Source organism: Eumetopias jubatus, unplaced genomic scaffold (genome assembly GCF_037043125.1).
Source record: "Eumetopias jubatus isolate StellerSeaLion01/CBP00866 unplaced genomic scaffold, mEumJub1_p1.0 scaffold_10, whole genome shotgun sequence".
Lineage (NCBI taxonomy): Eukaryota > Metazoa > Chordata > Mammalia > Carnivora > Otariidae > Eumetopias > Eumetopias jubatus.
The window spans coordinates 126,589,305-126,608,731 of NW_028274816.1; the positions used below are offsets into that span (position 1 = coordinate 126,589,305).

Below are 19,427 nucleotides of genomic sequence, written 5' to 3' on the forward strand. Positions count from 1 at the left end.
CCCCGCTTTCCGCTGGGTCACTGGCCCCATCTAGTGGACTCTGCAACTATTGCTGTTTACATTGGGGTGCTGGAGAGAGTTGACACACCCCTTCCTGAGTACTTGGGGGTTGTTTTGGTTAAAAAAAAAAAGAAAACCAAGATTTCTGCTACTTGGCTCTGTTCATTTGGCTAGGCAGGGCCCCTCCCTGCCAGGCTTCCTGTTGGGGCCTTGGGAACCAAGGGGACTTTTGGACTAAATCAGACAATTGTTCTAGATATTCAGATGTCAGTCCTCTGGCAGCTGGGCATTTCATACCCAAATATGCAGCCAACTTGTTCCGGGAAGTCTAAGGTTTGGTCTTTGTATTTGGTCAGGGTTCTCCAGAGAAACAGAACCAATAGGATGCCTATCTGCATCTGCAGCTGCATCTAGATTTAGATCTATAGAGAGATTTATAAGGAATTGGCACACTTTGGGGCGCCTGGGTGGCTCAGTCATTAAGCGTCTGCTTTCAGCTTGGATCATGATCCCGGGGTGCTGGGACCGAGCCCCACATCGGGCTCCCTGCTCGGCAGGAGGCCTGCTTCTCCCTCTCCCACTCCCTCTGCTTGTGTTCCCTCTCTCGTTTTGTCTCTCTGTCAAATAAATAAAATCTTTAAAAAAAAAAAAAGGAATTGGCGCACTTCATTATGGAGGCCAGGAAGTCCCAAGACCTGCAGTCAGCAAGCTAGACATGCAGGAATGATGTATAGTTAGTTCTATGTTGAGCCTAAAGGCCTGAGAACAGCAGAGCCTGATGGTGTAAGTTGCAGCCGAAGCCAGCAGGCTCAAAACCCAAGAAGAGTCAGTGTTTCAGGCTGCATCTAAAGCCTGGAAGAGACTCATGTCTTAGCTCAACTGGCAGGACGGGTTCCCTCTTGTTCAGCCTTTTTGTTCTATTTGGGTCTCCAGTGGATTAGATGAGGCCCACCACCCACATTAGGGAGAGCAAGGGGCTTTACCCAGTCACCTGATGCAAATGTTAATTTCACTCAGAAATGCGCTCACTGACACACCCAGAATAATTTTGACCAAATATCCGGGTACCCATGGCCCAGTCAGGTTGACACATAAGTATAACCATCGTAACAGTCTTAATCAGCGCCCAGAGAATGGAAGGAACATGAGCTTTGACTAGATGAACACCTGCTACTCTCTAGCTGTGAGACACTGGACAACTGTCATAACCCCTCTGAGCCTCACTTTCCTCATCTTTATTTTTTTATTTTATTTTAAGATTTTATTTATTTGAGAGAGTGTGAAGGTTGGGGCAGAGGGAGATGGAGAGAGAGAATCTCATGCAGATTCCATGCTGAGCATGGAGCCCAATGTGGGACTCGATCTCACGACCCTGAGATCATAACCTGAGCCAAAATCAAGAGTCGGACGCTTAACCGACTGAGCCACCCAGGTGCCCCTTGCTCATCTTTAAATAGGACCAACTACCCGAAGGATTGTTGAGAGGAGGGACTGAGATAGCTCAGGGTAAAGCCCACAGCACTGGGTCTGGCTCATCCTGATGCTCAGTCCTTGGTGACTGGGACCCACAAGACTTTTCTTGACAGCTTTTGAAGCCAAGACCATTGCAAGGACCTAGGCTGATGATATTTGCTAGACAACAACTGAATCTGCTTTTTGCAACCTCCTTTCTGGGGTTGGATCAGTCCTGCCAGGTATGGTAGCCCAGATGAAGCCAGGTCCCTATCGTGTTGGCAGGATAGACACATACTCCTCACTTCCCAACACACCCCTAAGGCCTTGCTCTGCTGCGCTTGTCGTAGATATGCCCCAGCTGTGCAGCCCACCAGGCATCGGGGTGAAAGCTGAGGCTCTGCCCTGCAGACCCCTCACGCTCCTCAAGCCCAAGCTGAGCAGAGCTCCTTCATAGGGCCAGGGCCCCATACCACTGCTGGCTCCATTCAGCTGAGAGTGCCTGCTTTCACCTTGGGAAGGAAGGGCAGGGACTCTTGATCTCAGCTAAGAAGTAGGGGCACACTTTCCTCTGCCAGGACCATGGTCTTACAGAAAAGCTTCAGACTCCTCTGTCTCCCCTCTTGGGAGACACCTTAAAAAGTGGAAACAAGGCAAAGATCTGGGTGTCCTCTCACTGCTAGCACTTTCTAGCTGTATGGCCTGAGGGATGTCCCTCATCCTGCCTGGGCTCCAGTTTACTAGTCTGTAAAGGGAAGATACTGAGAATTTCCTCCTTCCCGACCTCACACAGTCGGCGTGAGGTTTCCATAAGACAGTGTTTAGGCAGAGCATTTTGCCTAAAGTTTGTACACGTGTGGGTGGGACTGCTCAGTGTCAAACTCATTCTGTAGTTCCTGGGGCACCCAGAGGCAGTCCAGAGGTTTCGAATAAAAGGCTGAATTGAGGGGTTCAGACTTGAGCTAGCAGGAGAATCCAAAGTAAGGGTGGTGGAGTGTTGAAAGGATCCCCTTTGTCCACCTTTGTCTTTCTCGTCTCCCCCACCCCCTCCTCGCCCTCCTCCCCCTCCCATACCCCCCCCCCGCCCCCCGCAGCTGCTCATCCCTGCGCTGAGCCTAGTTTCTCCACTAGTGCATCTCCTAGCGCTTTCCTTCGCATGGATGATGTGCTGGCCAGCCGTCCGCCCTCAGGGCTGTGGACTGGTTGCTTCTGTCTCGAGGGCCGCCAGATGCCTCACCATCCCGCCCTGCCCCTGTGGCAGGAACAAAGAGAACTGAAGAGAACGCGTAGAAACACTTTCATAGCACTTACTAAATGTGGGCGCTGTTACAGAACTTTATAAACACTCGCTCACTTCCCTCACCATGACCCTGTGAGGAAGCCGCCACGATTGCCCTGTGTTACAGCTATGGAAACTCAGGCGCGAAGAGGTTATACCACCTACCCAGGGTCCCACAGCTGGTAGGTGGTAGGGTCCGCATCGCGGCCGTTATCTGTTACCTCTCCCGAGCAGAGGAGCCTTCATGCCTCTGTTTTGCCTCTTTCTGGCTGTGTGGCTTTGGGCAACTTGCAGGGTCTTGGTACCCTCAGCTGCAAATGAGGATAAATGCCTCCTATCTGGAAGGACTGCTGTGAGAACCAAGTGACATAGTCCCTTGAAAACGCCTCATGCCAGCCACACAGAGGACCCACTCCCGAGGTGGCAGTGAAATTTGAATCTCTCCTGGGATGTGAACCCCATTCTCCGGAAGGCCCCAGCTCTGGTCCTGGCAGCGGTGGCTCAGCTCCCAGTGGCATTCTTGCCTGGTGAAGGCCCCTGGTGGTGGGGGGGCACCACTGTGGTGGATTTAGGGGGAAGAGAGGCACAAAGAGGAGAGCCCAGCTGCTGGGAAGGAGGTGACACTGGCCTTGGGCTATTTCTCACTTGGCCACAATCTGCCTTGCCTTCTCCCCGAACCCCACTGGGAGGGTGTTCCCCGTAAGCCCACCTTGCTGGACACCAAGCCACTGCCAGGAGTTTGGGAGCTAAGGCAGGAGGGAAGTGCTGGGAAATCGAGATAAAGCCACACTTGTCCCACTGCGTTTGGCATTAGTGGGTACTCACCCTTCCTCCCTCCTCAGCCTGGTTGCCTTTGGTGGGACTGTGCTTCCTTCAGCCCTAGGAGCTCACATCATACGACCACTTTCCATAGGAACCATCCATCCAATCTGAACCCCTTGATTTATCTTCTTGGGAGACGCTTTGCCTTGCCCTGTAAGCTTCCATGTCTACTCACTAAGTATTTTCGGAGTACCCACTTTTTACAAGATATTGTTCCAACTGCTATAGGGAATTAGCATGCACAGGGGTTGTCCCCAACCCCCCAACACATACACACACACTCTATTTCGAGGCCATCTGTGCAACAGCCTTCAGAGATGCCCAGCATCCCAAGGGAGGAGTCATTGTGACCTCAGGTAGGGGAACCAGGGAGGGGAGTCCATGGGAGGCAGCCTCAAATAGTGGGTAGTGTTCTGCCTGGGGACTGGTCAGAAAGAACATTCTAGATAAAGAGGGCTGTGTAAGTTCTGGAATGTGGGGAAACCTCTGGAAGCTAGAGAAAAGGATAATGATCTCCTGGGCATTGGGTTCAATAGAAGAGGTGGGAGGTGAAGCAGGGAGTGAGCTAGGGCCCCCCACTTCTGTGCTCCCCACACCCCAACACCCCTGCCAAAGAAAAGGAGAATAGCTAGTGCCTAACAAGGGCTGACACTTGCCAGGCACTGCCCTACAGGTACTAGTCCTCACTGCACCCCCGGAGTTGGTACTATAACCCCATTTTACAGATGGGGAAACTGAGGTCCTGGAAGTTTGAATCATTTGCTCAGGGTCACACAAGTGGCAAGAGGCAGAGTGAGGAATCGAATCCAGAATCTAGGGGAGTTCTTTTTGTTTTTGTTTGTTTTACTGCATAACTAGTGTCAAGTACATGACATACATAGTGTCATGTACTGGCTGATACCCAACATTTGCTTTATGTAATTAAACTCTGTATATGATTTTTGGAATGACTTCTATAACAGAAGAGGAAAGGCGGAGGGAGGAGCACAGTTATCAGGACGATGATGCATCTGATTCCGTCTGTGGCTTTAGTAGACTCTGCCTGCTCCTGGCACTGCCCTTTGGGGTGAGTTCTTATTGGCCCAGAGTCTCCTGAGCTCCAGCAAATCTGGAGGTGGAGCTTCAGCTTTTGCCAAGAAAGTTGAGAGGCCCAGGGATTGTCAGAGAGGAGGGAGAAGAGGCTTCCAGCCCAGGATGAGGCCTGGAGGTGAGAGGGTACCTGGCCCACTAAGGGGAAAGTGAGCAGCAGAGACTGTTGTCAACAGTTGGATTGGCTGAGTCGCCCCCAAGGGCCCCGCTGCCCTTGTTTGGGCTGACTTGGTGACTTCCTGTGGGCACAGAGTAAGCAATGTTTTAGAAAGAATAATCTGATGTCAGTGGGAGGTATGTCTGTCAAACAATGGTCACGTCATTCCCTGCTTAAAACCCTCTAGTGCCTTCCCTTTCTCCTAGTGGTAAAATCCAACCCTTAGCAATGCTGCCAAGGCCCTGCCTGATCTGACCACTTGATCCCTGCCTACTTCTGCGGCCTCATTACCAACCTCTCAACTAGAATGTGAGCTACAAGATGGAGCTTTGTCAGTTTTGTAACCAGTGTTTGTTCATGGAAAACTCTAGTGCCTAGAACTGTGCCTGGCGCATAGTAGATGCTCAGCCAATGTTGGTTGAATGATTGAATGCACATTCGCCACCCAGACTGAACTCATTTCCTTGTGCTCACACAGTCCCGTCTGTCCTCCCCCGCTGCCCCCACTGGCGGGCTAACTCCTGGACATTTTTAGGCATGAGTTTCAATGTCGCCTCCTCCAGAGAACCTTCTGTGATTGGCCCTTTGCTGCCTCAGCTGCGCCTGTCTGGTACCCCCAGAGCTCAGTCTACGTTCCCAGTCGTAGCACTTGGCACCCTTCTTTTTTTAACTTCTTTATTTTCCCTGATTACATCACTGAAAATTCTCACTTTACAGAAATATGTAAGGTAGAAAGTGAAAGTCTCCTAAAGTCTCATCCTATAGACAGAACTTCTGTGAAGAGTTGGTTGTATACTTCTCTTTATTTTTACATGTGACATATTAGATATATGCTTTTTTCCCTTAAATCATACTGGTACTGTTATGCAATTCACTTTCTTTATTTTACTTAATAAGTCTTGGACATTTTGCACATCAGTAAGTGAAGATCTACCTCATTCTTATTTCTTTGTAACTGCATGCATATTTCACTTTACGAATGTGCCATAAGTCACTTAACCATCCCTTGCTGCTAGACATTTGGACTGTTTCTAGTCTTGCACTGGTATAAACATCACTGCAGTGAATATCTTTGTACATAGATCTTGTAGAAATGCCCTTGTAGAAATGTTTTTGCAGAAAAAAGTCCCTTAAAGTGGAGTTGCTGGGTTAGAGGGTGTGAACCTTTAAAATCACAATAGCTATTTCCATGTTATCCTTTCTGGGAGAGTTGTGCCTCAGCCCCATAGTTTTGAGATTGTACCTCACTCCTGGCACTGCCTTGGCTCACAATGGTCAGTCTGTCCCCAAGCCTGTCAGCTCCATGAAGGTAGACATAGTATCCCATTTGTGCCTGCATTATGAATGCCCAGTGCACAGTAGGCAGTTAATAAATACTTATTGATTTAGTGGCTAAGAGAATGAGAATGGAGAATGAGTGTGAGGGGGAGGCCACAGGGTTTGCGGAGAGGAAACTATGGGTGGCTTTGTGAGTGTGCACTCACTCCCCCGCTGCCCCCACTGGCGGGCTAACCCCTGGACATTTTTAGGCATGAGTTTCAATGTCGCCTCCTCCAGGGAACGTTCTGTGACTCAGAGTGTCAGAAATCTCAGTCGGTTAAGCGTCTGACTTTTGATTTCAGCTCAGGTCATGATCTCAGGGTTGTGAGGTCAAGCCCCACGTCTGGCTCCATGCTGGGTGTGGAGCCTGCTTAAGACTCTCTCTCTCCCTCTCCCTTTGCTCCTCCCCACCTCCCTCCCTTGAAAAAAAGAAAAGAAAAGAAAAGAAAAGAAAAGAAAAGAAAAGAAAAGAAAAAAGCTCAGTCTGTGCCCCTCACCCTCTATAGTGTGGTTCCAGCCTACTTCTCCAAGTTCACCTCCTGCCCCTTTTCTATTCTGTCCTGCCTCTGTGTTTGCTTACCAGAAGTTCTCCTTTCTGGCAAACTCTTCCCCTTTTCCAGCTGCTGCTCAGAAGCCACTCTCCTGTGAAGCTTTTCCTCTGAGGCAGGGATAGTGCCTTTGTCCTATGTTCCCACTGTGTTGATCACTGAGGCACTGTCTTTTTTGTTCCTGTGTCCTTCACTTCCTATCGGTTGAGAGCACTCTAATGGCTGGGTCTCCCGGATTTGTGTTAGTAATGCCAGGCCTCCTCTGGGTATGACGGAGCAAATGAGCGAACAGATAGATGGGTAGGCAACATCAGGACTCAAAATGGAACATGATCGCGACTGTGCGGGGGCGAGATGTTGCAAACTTTGGCTAGGGTGGTGGCTTTACAAGAGGAAGAGAAGGAAGAACCAAAGGGACTCGGTAAAAGGGATGTGGGACGTGAGGGAAGGAAGAGTCGCAAGATGGTGGCCCTGCCAACAGAAGTGGATGAAGCCAGAAGGGGAAGCTGGCTTAGGGAAGGGAAGGGGTCATTTGGTCTGGATATGTGGAGTTGAGGGGCTGTTGGCAGGACTTCCAGGTGAGGAGACCCAGCGGACCGTGGAGATGCCACGCTTGGAGCTGAGTAGGTGTTGGAGCTACACATGGTGACGGGCTGCCATTGGCCTGGAAGCCAGAAGGGAGGAGTCCGTCAAGGGTAGAGAGCAGCGGGCTGAGGCCGGGGTCTTGAGTGGGCGACTCCAGTTTACAGGAGGCAGGAGAAAGAAGGGCCAGAGCGGTGAGAGCAGCACCGGCATGCTCATGGGACCTGAGGGCTTTGAGAAAGTCCAGACAGCAGAGGCTGCGGAGTAGGAGAGGGAGGCTTTGGAATAAGGCAGTTTGAAGACCTTTGGAGCAGGCTGCTTCTTTGGAAGGAGGAGCAGGAACCAGGCTGAAGCAGCCGAGTATGGAGGATGCAGAGAGGAAGCTCAGGTCCAAGGCTGGCTCAGGGCACTTGTGGGGGAAAGGGAGGGAGCATTGCTGGGACTTGTGAGTCACTTCCCCCCCACCCCAGGGGGAGGATGGAGGGCCTCGGAGTGGTGTCTGTGTGCCCGATGGCGGTGGAAGGGCATTCTAGTTACTCACTGGAATTTCCAGCCAGCTAGGGTGGGGTGGAGCAGAGATGCCTTGGATGTTTAGGGAGCAGCTTCTGAGAGGTTTCAGGGTTTGGGGAAGAAGTAGGTGTTGATCTGGCTATGCCGGTTAGGGGCGTGGGGAATGAAGATGGGGATACTCCAGGAGACATCCAAGGGTACTTCATGCTCCCTTGGGTTGGGGAAAGGACATAGGAGGGACCCTTGGGCTTTTAGGCCCTTCTCCCATTCCACCCGCTTGTCTGACCAGTGGGGGCAGTCCTTGCCATGCACTTGAAGCTTGCAGGGTAGGAGACAGAAACGGTGGCAGAGAGCCCTGGGCTGGCACAGTTGTGCCCTGGGGAATGCCAGGCCCGGTTGTTCCCAAGCCCTGGGAGCAGCCTCACCCGCCCAAACCAAATGAGGAATTGTGGCTGAAAGGGCCCTTCAGATGTGCTCCGGTTATTTATAACCCAGCCCAGGCAGACAGGGAAAAACCAGGGACTGAGGGAGGGGGCGGAGTGTAAGGTGGGGTGTGCCTCTGTGGAACCCTGTCAGCCCTGAGGCCCAAGAGCCTACCCCAAAACCCTCAGTCTGTATTTCAGCTTTGGTGACAGGGAGTCAGCGGTGAGGACAGATTCTCTGCTCTAACAGAATGGCAGGAGCCCCATCTCAAACTCAAAGCTTGCACAGACTTTTTTGGGGGGTTGGGATAAACCATTTCCATTCTTCTCTATTTCCCTCCTCTCTCTTCAACCCTCCACCCAGCTTGGAGGCTCAGCCAGGGGCCCTGTTCTCAGTTGAGGTGCCCGGTGGAAAGGAGGGGCAATGACACTAGGTGGACCCAGGATGGTGCACAGTTGACCTTCCTTTGGAACTCATTTCTTCTATTTTTTTTTTTTAAGATTTTATTTATTTATCTGACAGAGACAAAACAAGAGAAGGAACACAAGCAGGGGGAGTGGGAAAGGGAGAAGCAGGCTTCTTGCTGAGCAGGGAGCTCGATGCAGGGCTCGGCCCCAGGATCCTGGGATCATGACCTGAGCTGAAGGCAGACACTTAGGAGGGAGAATTGTGAGCTAGAAGAATCAGGAAGATTTCAAGGGAATCCCTAGCTGGAGACATTGTTGAGGGGCTGGTCGGAGATTGAGGGGGTTGGCTTGAGTGGGGCTGAAGCTTCAGGGCTCACCACCCAGAATCCTGAATTTCCACTTGATCTACCCAGGTGGTGGCCCTGATTATTCAGGTCTACAAAGGGAAGTAGTGCGTTGGTAGTGTGTGATGCTGAATTGGATTCCAAGATGCCAGTTCTAGTGAGGAAATGGGACAGAGGGGATATTCAGGGAAAACCACCACCCCCGCCCCCCACCAACTTCCCTCAAAGAAACAACCAGCTGCAAGAAGGCAGCAACCTGGTCTGTGGGCCTAATTCAGTTCACAGGTGTGTTTCATTCAGACTGCACCATGTTTCGTTTTGTTTTAATGTCATTAATCTGCCACCGTTTTTAAATGGAGAGAGATCAGCTAAGAATCCACATTGCCAACGTCTCAGGACAATCTGAGATGGGGCAACCTGATGCCCGCACTGCCCCAGCAGCCATCAGCTGGAGCTGAGTGGTGGCTTTTTCCCTCCCCCCCGCCCCCCGTGCCTACCTGCACCCTCGTGGCTGCTGGAGTCTGCAACCTTTGCCCCAGGTGTTGTGTGGTGGAGGAGCTTTTCCCAGGGGCTGCCCCTGACCTCCTCCCCTGGGAGAGTAAGAGCATGCCCCTCTCTGGCTGGGGCCTACACAGCCACAGTGTGGACTTTTCTGTCTGGGTGGATTTGACTTCTGCCGCCGTTGAGGAAGCCAAGGGAAGCAGGCTGGGACCGGGAAGGGCTCCGTGTGTTACCCGCACCCTCTGCCGTGGGGCGGGCTCCACTGGGCCAAGGCCCCTCTTGAGGCAAAAGAGCCCCAAGGAGGTGGGAGTGCTCATCCCAGCAGCATCTGTGAGTAGGAGATGGGGCACCCGCGGCCGTCCAAGGTGGGCCTGCTGCAAAGCCTGGCTGGCACTTTTTGGTTCTGTTGTGGTGAGGCGGCTGAGGCCTCGTTTGCACAAAGCCTTGTTCTCCCAGCCGCAGTGGTGATAGAAACTGTTTTCTCACCAGGCCCTGGCCTCCCCTCCGCAAAGGTGTCAGAACATGAGGCAGAGATGAGAAGGGGGCTCATCTTGTGGCCATCCCAAGGTGACAGCGAGGTTTGCCCGGTCCTTCGCCGGGTCCTCCCAGAGGCCGTGCGGGCAGCTGCTCTCCGCTCCTCCCCCTGCCTGCTCCGGCTCTGGCGAGGGGCCGTAAATAAAGCCTGCCTCTGGGAAGCAGACCTCCCCCCGCGCCCGGCCCGTCTGCGGCCTCCTTGCCCCTCCTCCGCGCTCCAGAAGCCTCCGCCAGCCGCCGGCCGGTGACCGCAGAGAGGGAACGGCTCCACCTCGCAAGTCAAGTCGTGCATTTCCTGCGTATTAATAGCAAACGCGAGCCTCCGAGCCCAGAAAGGGTGGGATCTGTGGGGCCGGCGGCGGCGGCGGGGCGGCGGGGAGGCCGGCCGGAGCTCTGGAGCGGCGGCCGGGGAGCGCGGGGCCCCGCCTGCGCCCGGGCCGGCACGCACGGCAGGAAGGGCCCCGGCGGGGGCGCCTCCTCCTGCTCCGCCGGCGCGCCGCGCGGTCCCTCCAGTCACAGCCCTGCGCTCGCGGCGGCGGCGGCGGCGGCGGCGGGGCGGCCGGAGCGCCGCTTCCCCTTTCCCTGGCTGGGGACGCGCGCGAGGCGGCCCGCAGCCCCGGCGCGCGGGAGGGCCGGGAAGCGGCAGCAGGAAAAGGTTCATAATGGAGCCTTTCATCGGGAGCCGGTGGCCGGGTGCCAGGACTGACTCCGGGGAGGCCAGCATGCTGGTTTAGGCCTGCCCTGCACGCTCTTCCCCTCCCTGCCCGCCTGCCTCCCTCCGGGGCGGCGGCGGCGGCGGCAACGGCGGCTGCTGCTGCGTGGACCCCGCTTCCTGTTTGCCCTCCGCGCCTCCGGCTGCCATGGAAGAGGAAGAGGAGGCTATAGGCTTTTTGGACAAGGTTCTGGAGGATGAAGATGTGTTTCTCCTGGAGGAGTGCGAGCTGGGAAGCCCGACCAGCCCCGGCTCAGGGTCCCCCTTCTTGGTGGCCGTGAAGGTGGGAATGTGACACGCCCTGGATGCTTGTCGGGGGAGGGGCAGGGCGAGCAGCTCTGACTGCCCAAGCCGTGTGCGGGCAGAAATGGCTGGTTTGTGCACAAACCTCACGGCTGGGTGGAAGCACCGCGCTCCGGCCCGAGGGGCGGGCGCCTGCCTGCGAGGGGGTGCGAGGGGCCGAGCCCTCTGGCAGCTGCTCCTGGGGGAGAGGGGCAGTGCCTGCCTCCTCCCCCTGGGCCAGTTGTCCTCGGCGCGAGTGGCTGCTGGTTTTCCCCGGGCCAGCTGTGCCGGGGGCTTTCTCTGGCAGTGACATGAGTCACCTGGTGGGCACGGCAGTGGTGTGAGCCTGCTGCCCCAGAGGAGCTGGCCGACTTGAAACCGGGAGGCCATAATTCAGTGTTTCCATGGCAACAGTAGGATAAGTGCACTTGGGAAGTTCGGGCCAAAGGGGCCACTCGCTTCCTCGCCAGGAGACTTGTCAGTCTGGGCTAAGGCGAGAGAACGTGGGGAGAGATTGGCAGCCAGAGGTCACTGAGCTTCCTTGAAGGAAAAGAATTGGATCAGCTGAAAAGGGGATGATAACAGTTGGCTTCCAGGCAGGAGCCAGGTGGGTAGGCACTTTTCCCAAGGTGGGTGTAGGCAAGAAGCATCTGCTGGGCCCCAGCCCACTCACTCTGGGGCTGTGAACGCTCTCCCCAGCAATGCGCCTGTCCTGTCATAGGAGTTGCCTTGAAGGCAGAGCAGGAATGTGCACCAATCCCCTTTTCTTCTCTTCGCCTCCTCCCCAGGGACCATGCTGCCTGAGGCATGGCACCCTGCACCGTTCCTTCCTTGCTTTCACGTCGTTGGCCCCCTCCTGAGAGCCCTAACCTCAGCCTTTTGCTCACCTCCTCTCTGTTCTGTGGCCAGAAGGGAAGGCCAGTGGGAATGTATGGCAGGGAATTTGCAGACTGCAAGCCAGGCTGCCTAGCAGAGTGTCCATCTGTGCCCTCCTCCCTGCCGGGCCCGGCTGCACCCCGGAGGGCGTGGTGCACGGAGCATTGCTGTGGGCAGGAGGCTGCCACTGAGCCTCTCTGGGCCTCTTGGTCCCTCCTGTAAGATGGGGATCGCAGCCCTGCCACACCCATGCTACAGTGTGGTTCCGAGGGCGAGCTAATGGAGGTGAAAAACAGACTACAGACCCACAGGAGCTGGCTGATGTGCGGCGTCTGGGTGGAGCTCTAGCTGTGGGCCTGGGTGCAGAGGAGAGAGGAGATGTAATGGGAGGCTGGCAGGCTGGCAGTGGCTAGCATCCCACCCCTGGTTCTCTCATCTGGTGCTAGCTCAGAGCACTGGGGTTAAGTCACATCTCCACTAAGCCTGCAAAGGTCCCTGTAGTTAGGGTCTAAGCAACCTCCCCACCAGGAACAGGATGCGGAAAGGTCTGGTAATGAACCAAGAGCACCGGCTGGGAGCTAAGTAGTGTGTGGGATGGGAGGTGTAGGGGGTCCCTAATGGGCCTTCTCTGAGAACCCCTCCCCAGCACAGAGGGGGTCCTGTTCATATGCTGCCTTATGGATCCACCCTTACTCTAGACTCTGGCTTATACCTGGGTCTTAGCTCGTATTTCAGTCTGCTCAGAACTCTAGACAGTCTGCCTCCTCGATTATGCCCTGTTTTCCTCTAGGGCAAGGGCCATGTTGTAGTCACTGCTAAACACTGCACAGAGCTTGGGACATGGCTGGTGTGCAGTGAATTTGTGGAGTGAGCGAGGCTCCATGGAGCCTGCAAAGGGGGTACCATGTTCCCGGCCTTGTTCTCCTACTCAGAGGTGTCCCAAGGAGGGAGCACACCGATGCCGAGGGGGCCCAGGCACACATCACACCCAAAAACCCTGACCCTCCCAGGTCCCTGTGAGCGCCTAGGTGGAGTCTTCCCCTCTTTGCCGCCTCAGTTTTCCTGGACTTGTCGCAGCATGGGGGAAGGGGCCTTTCCTGAGTGTTGGCGAATTCCAGGCCCCTCGTCTCATCCTGAACACCTCCAGGATGACCTCACTCTCTACCAAGCTTGGTCAGCTGTAGAGGGAGCAGGCAAGCAGGGTGGCTGCAGAGGGGTGGGGAGGAACCTCGTTGAGTCATTCAGCAAACACTGTCAGGTTGTGTTCTAGTCAAAGCACTCTGCCTGGCACTGAGGAAGAGACAGGATGAACATGGCATGGTGGCATGGTACTTTCTCACAAAGAGTTCACAGTTCAGGGCAAGGGGACAAGTGCACAGATAAAAGGAATAGAATGAGAAAGTCCTCAGGGTTCCGATAAAAGGGTAAGAACTTCGGAGGAGAGACCACTTCTGTTTGGGTCAGAGCTGGACTGGGTGCACGTGCGTGTGAGCATGTGTGTGTATGCATGTGCGGGGTCAAGGGGCACTTCTGGAGGGTGCGTTCCTGTCCTGGGCTATGGATGGTCTTGGCAGTTTTGCACGATAGCGTCTTCTTGGCAGCTGGTGGGAACCCAAGGCAGTTCTCTCTTGGCTATTACTTTACTTCAGGGGTACTTACCTTCAACAGTGGCTGTGTCCCTGAGCATGTGTCCTATAAATCAATCAATCCTGCTTGCAGTGTAATTTCTGAGATGCTTCATCTTCCTGGGGGACAGAGGTGGATAGGAGAGTGGTTTCCTCCAGAGCTGGAGCTGGAGTTTGCTCTGTCTTTCAACCCAGACTTCCTTTTGAGGAGTTAATTCTCTATTAACTAATAATCACGTTAATACCGATAGCAACACCACCTCCTGTCCTTGAAGTGTTGTATGCTTTCCAAAAATCTTTCATACGATTCTATTTAAAGGTACGATTCTATTTAAAGGTACGAAGGGCTTATTGTGGCCTTGCTATCTAAAAGCTGCTATTTAAAGGAACTCCTTTGTCAGTAATAAAAGTCCTTTTGTAATGCACATTAGCCCATCAGGTGTTATTCTGTGCCAGTTTTCAATGGATAGTCGGCAACGCCCACATTTGTTTCACCGGCCCCGGTGTCTTCGGCCCCCAGCACGTGGGGGCCGTGATGGCCACGCCTGTGTCCCCCACTTGTGTCCGGGTGTTTTCCAGAGTGTGGGCCCCACTTAGGATGATTTGAGATGTGATTTTCGGTGGCACCTAGGTATATTCTTTTGCACTTTAATAGGCTTATATTTTAAATGTATATTAGGAAAAATATGACTTGTACATCTTATGATTTCAAATATAATGCTTGGGAGGCTGGGCTTTTTAAGAAGTCAGTTGTAAAGAACGATATTAAGTAGACAGTAGTGTAGGTGGTATGAATGACAAAAGTGTAAAGGTGGGATAAAGAACACCTGACCTTTGGAAACACTGCTGGACCTTCCTAAAGCCTCAGACAGCAGGGAGCCTGGAATACAGGGATCCAGCCTCCGGAAGAGTGGGCTTTGTCCCCCCCTCCAAATTCTGCTAAGGAAATAGCTGAAGGAGAGCTCCCCAGTGCCTAGCTCTAGGACGAGGAGGAATGGCTGGATGTCCCCACGTTGTCTTGGTTCAGAGAGGGGCCACCTGTCCTGACGCTGATGCTTGGCATGGGCACAGCCCCTAGACCCCGTGGCATCTACTCTGTGCAGATTCTGCTGGGTGCTCCCCGAAAAGTGGTGTGGCCCATGAGCCGGGTGCAGATCCACTTGGCCTAAGGCTCTGAACGGCAGGTGGCCCTGCCGGTTCAGTCCTCGCTATTGTCTTGGAGGAGGTCACAATTCCTGGACAGATCGGATCTTGGTTTGGCCTAGGCCCAAGCCTTTAGAAGCGTTATATTTAGCCTCTGCACTCTGTAGAAGACCAGGCCAGAGCTAGCTAACCTGACCTTGTAGGTACTGTCCCTATCAGAGGGGCTTGAGCTCTTGAATTTGGGGGTCTCGAGCTGACAGACTTTCAGCCTAGCAGATTGTGTGAACTTCTGGGAGTGAACCAGCCCACAGGGGCTGCATTTCATGAGCCTCGCTTGGGGAGGAAGTGGAGACAGTCTGAGTGTCACTCAGAAGGTAGCTTCCCTGTGTTGGGGGACCGACAGTATGGCACACACTGTGGGGGCCCTGAACTCTTCGGGGAACTGGCCCCGAGGGTTCTCGCACATGGGCACCACCTCTGGAGGGTTCTCTGGGGGCAGAGACCGTCTCTTTCGCCTTTGTATTTGTATTCCCAGCACCTGGCACATAGTGCTGAAAGAATGAATGAATGAATGTCCAGCTGTGGTGTTTTATGAAACAAGAATAGCCCCACAGGATTGAAGAAAAAATTGTGAATTTCCAGATAATTCTAAGCCAGGAACATGGGGGTATGAGGAAAGCAAAAAAAAAGAAAAAAAAAGAAGAGGTTTTTGGTGGTAACCAAGAACAGGCCTCCTGTTGATAACATGAGCAGAACTTAATTTCACATGCTTAAGCTCTCTACCACCTCCGCCCCCATGCCAGCCAAAACTTCAGAGGGAGAGTAGCCCAGAGTGGGACTCCTGGGGGTGATTGTTGACTTTTGGGGAGCTCTTTCAAGATTGGACTCTGAGGGTGCCTGGGTGGCTCAGTTGGTTGGGCGACTGCCTTCGGCTCGGGTCATGATCCTGGAGTCCCGGGATCGAGTCCCACATCGGGCTCCCTGCTCGGCGGGGAGTCTGCTTCTCCCTCTGACCCTCTCCCCTCTCATGCTCTCTCTCTATCTCATTCTCTCTCTCAAAATAAATAAATTAAAAGAAAATCTTAAAAAAAAAAGATTGGGCTCTGAGGTGGGAGTTTCTTGAGGAGAGAGTCTTGCTGAACTGGGCTGTCGCAGGGACTGTCATGGGCTCTGTGCTCACACCAAGGTGGGGGACAGCGTGGTGGGAGCGGCAGTGACCAGGTCTTCATCCAGGTCCTAGGCCAGCCAGCCCTCCACTTAAGCTCACAGAGTCCCTCAAGTGACTTCCTTTACAAGATGTTTGCCAGGCCCTCAGGTGAATCTTCTGTTGGCAGGGAACAGGAAGGGGGTGGGGTGCCAAAGGGGCACACTGGCCCCCAGCATGGAAGGCGAGTTCCCATTGGTCCGGCTGCTGTGGCGTGCACGGAGGACACCTCAAGTCTGGCGTGGCCCGGGGGGGGGGGAGGGGCGAGGGGGGCGGCCCTGCTCCAGGCTCCGACCTTGTCCCTTGAAGGGTGTGCTTCCTGCCTGAAAGGCCAACAGCTCCAGGCAGCTGGGAGTTTCCACTCTGTGGCTCGGGGGTTAATGACAACAGCTTCCAGAGTGTGGGGTGGTCCTGAGCTAATCCCTGGAAAGGTCTTAGAACAGCGCCTGGTACTTGTGAAGCCGTCGATACAGGACTGTTGTCCTTCCCCAAAGCTTAGTGTCCACACTGGTTTCCTAATGCTGCCGAAACAAGTGACCACCCATTTCGTGGTTTAAACACAAATTTATTCTCCTACACGCAAGTCTTAAAGGGTCAGCAGGGCTGCATTCCTTCTGGAAGCTCTGGGGCCAAGAATCCATTCCCAGGCCGTTTCCAGCTTCTAGAGGCTCCCTGTACTCCTTGGCTCATGGCCCCATCCTGATCCTGAAAGCTAGCCAGCCTTGCAGTCTTTTTCCCTCCCCCTGCTCTCCTTCTCTGGTCACATTGGTTTTTCTGACTCTGACGCTCTTGCCACCCCCTCATAAAGTCCCTTATGATTAGATTACATAACCCAGGGACTGTCATGGGCTCTGTGCTCACGCCAAGGTGGAGGACAGCATGAATTTCTCAGCTCAAAAAATCCTTAGCTCAATCATACCTGCAAAATCCCTTTTTCCATGCAAAGTGACGTATTGATAGGTTTGGGGCACTGGGATGTGGGCATCTTCGGCAGGACACTGTTTTTCTATCACAGGGTCAGATAACATTTCAGGCACTCAGGGGGCAGCAGCCTTTGGCTGGCACAGATCTGATACCTGGGCTGCTGATGGAAGGCCAAGGATTCAGGCCCTCACCTGGGGAAGGGTGGGAAAGCTTTGGGAACACTGTGGGGCAGGTCGTGCCGCTGGGGGGAAGCCACTCTTCTCTGGACTTCAGAAATTTCTGATAGCTTCATATACCCTCCCAGCCTGTGCTAAATAAGTAAGGGTGTGCATCTGGTGCCCAGAGAGGGTTCTGTGGTTCCCTTCCCTCTTCCAAGTCCTGTTTGCTTCCATTTGCATACAGGAGAAATACAGTACCCACCCCAGTGAGGTATAGGAGGGCTAAAGGCGCATGAAGAGAGCTTACAAGGCTTAGTGAATGTCAGGTGCCCACGTGCAGGGGGTATTGTGTGGTGCTGGCCTTTAGGGATGTGCAGAGGAGTGTGATGTCATTGCTTCAGAGCGCCCTCCCACCCCCGAATCTCTGCCGGTTCACGAGAGAGCTCACACGTCAGGCGGGAGGATCTGTGCTGCAGAGAAGAGCCAGGGCGGGAGCAGGCATCTTAGGTAGCAGGAACCAAAGTGCAGAGGCCCCAACACTCCCGGCAGGTCGGGGAGACCCAGAGATCTGCCGGCTGCAGGGGAGGTGGGCAGGGGGAGGTCGGCACAGTCGGGAGAGGTGCTAGGAGCCAGCAAAGGTTATTTAAGCCAAGAATAAGCCAGACCCCATATCACAGTGCATCGTTATGTATTTACATTTACTTGTTTTTTGTTTTTACTGTCTTTCCTCTAGATTATAAACCACATAAGAGTAGGGATTATTGTATGTTTGCTTCCCGGTGTATCTACAGAGTCTGGTGGGCGTTTAGTAAATATTTGTTGAACGAATAAATGAATGAATGACCTAATTGAATCCCCAAATAATCACTTTTTGCAGTGTTGATATTTTTGTTTCTGTTTTTTTTAATTCCAGTGTAGTTAACTAATTCTGTTCGTTTCAGGTGTATGATATAGTGATTCAACAATTGTCTACGTTACTCAGTCATGAAAAGTGTGCTCTTAATCCGCTTCACCCACTGCACTGCCCCCCACCCCCATCTCCCCTCTGGCCACTATCCGTTTGTTCTCTATAGTTGAGAGTCTGGTTTTTTGTTTGTCTCTTTCTCTTTGTTTGTTTTGTTTCTTAAATTCCACATACGAGTGAAATCGTACGGTATTCGTCTTTCTCCGACGGCCTTATTCCAGTTTGCTTTACACCCTCTAGATCCGTGCATGTCGTTGGAAATGGCAAGGTTTTACAGTATTGATATTCAGTTCCTGATAAGCATCAGGTGTAAGGTGGTGTTCTCAGAAGGTTAACCTGGCTCTGGTGTGTGGTGTGAAGGGAGGAGAGAGAGGTGGAGGTCAGTTAGAAGAATCCGGGCTGCAGAGCCAAGGCCCACAGCAGAAGGGAGGGGTGGAACACAGTCCTTGTAAGAGATTAGCAAGATGGACTTTTCAAGGCTAAATGGGGCGTGATCACCATAGAGGAGAAGAAATTCTGCAGTGGGAAGGAAGCCAGTTAGGATATGTGCCTTGCACAGTGAGGCAGTCAGGAAGTGCTGGGGGGACAGGGGTGGGGCTGAGGACCCCACAGCTAGCACCTTCTGTTGTGGGGTTGAGCCCTCGGGGACAGAAAGATATAGCCAGGGGTGTAGCCAGAGCCCCCACAAGATGAGGCTCCCATGGCCGCTTCATCTCATCCTCTATCCCTCTTCCCAGTTTATGCTCCTCCAGGAACCTCTTCCAGCCCCTGTTCGGTCCTCCCATGTGGCCATGCCCTGCCTCAGTCATGGCTGTGATTGTCTGTCTGTCTGTCTTTCTTTCTTTCTTCCTTCCTTCCTTCCTTCCTTTCTTCCTTTCCTTCCTTTCCTTCCTTCCCTTCCTTCCCTTCCTTCCCTTCCTTCCCTTCTTTTCTTTCTCTCTCTTTCTTTCTTTCTTTCTTTCTTTCTTTCTTTCTTTCTTTCTTTCCTTCCTTCCTTCCTTCCTTCCTTCCTTCCTTCCTTCCTTTTCTTTCTTTTTCTTTCTTTCTTTCTTTCTTTCTTTCTTTCTTTCTTTCTTTCTTTCTTTCTTTCTCTTTCTTTCTTTCTTTCTTTCTTTCTTCCTTCCTTCCTTCCTTCCTTCCTTCCTTCCTTCCTTTCTTTCTTTCTTTCTTCTTTCTTTCTTTTCTCTTTCCTCTTTTCTTCTTGTCTTTCTTTTCTTTCTTTCTAGTAGGCTCCACACCCAGCGTGGAGCTCAACTCTGGGCTTGAACTCACGACCCCAAGATCAAGATCTGAGCTAAAATCAAGAATCCACTGCTTAAATGACTGAGCCACCCAGGCGTCCCTCTGATTTCCCTTATCTATATTCCCCCGTTAAACTGCCCCTATACGTGAGGCCAGGTCCCTTATTATCCTGCCCACTATTACAAGATGGAATAGGTGGATGGATGGACGACAAATAAGGAAATGTGGGAAAAAGAATGTGGGAGACAAAGCAATATGTTAGCAGCAGAAATGTGGGTGTTTTTCCTTTTTTTATTCTGTATTTTCCAAATTATAATAAATATATTTGG

The 19,427-nt window shown here is 53.0% G+C and overlaps 1 protein-coding gene across 4 annotated transcripts in view; it reads left to right on the forward strand.

The window, feature by feature from the left end:
- Nucleotides 1-19,427, forward strand: part of ABR (ABR activator of RhoGEF and GTPase) — a 174,574-nt gene that overhangs the window by 84,048 nt on the left and 71,099 nt on the right. The window contains exon 1 of one of the 4 annotated variants that reach the window (XM_028109314.2): nt 10,513-10,963. The exons of the other annotated variants lie outside the window; for them this stretch is intronic. Coding sequence (XP_027965115.1) covers nt 10,829-10,963 — 135 coding nt within the window. The 5' untranslated portion in view covers nt 10,513-10,828. Of the gene's footprint in view, nt 1-10,512; nt 10,964-19,427 lie in introns of those variants that run through there. 4 annotated transcript variants of the gene reach the window in all.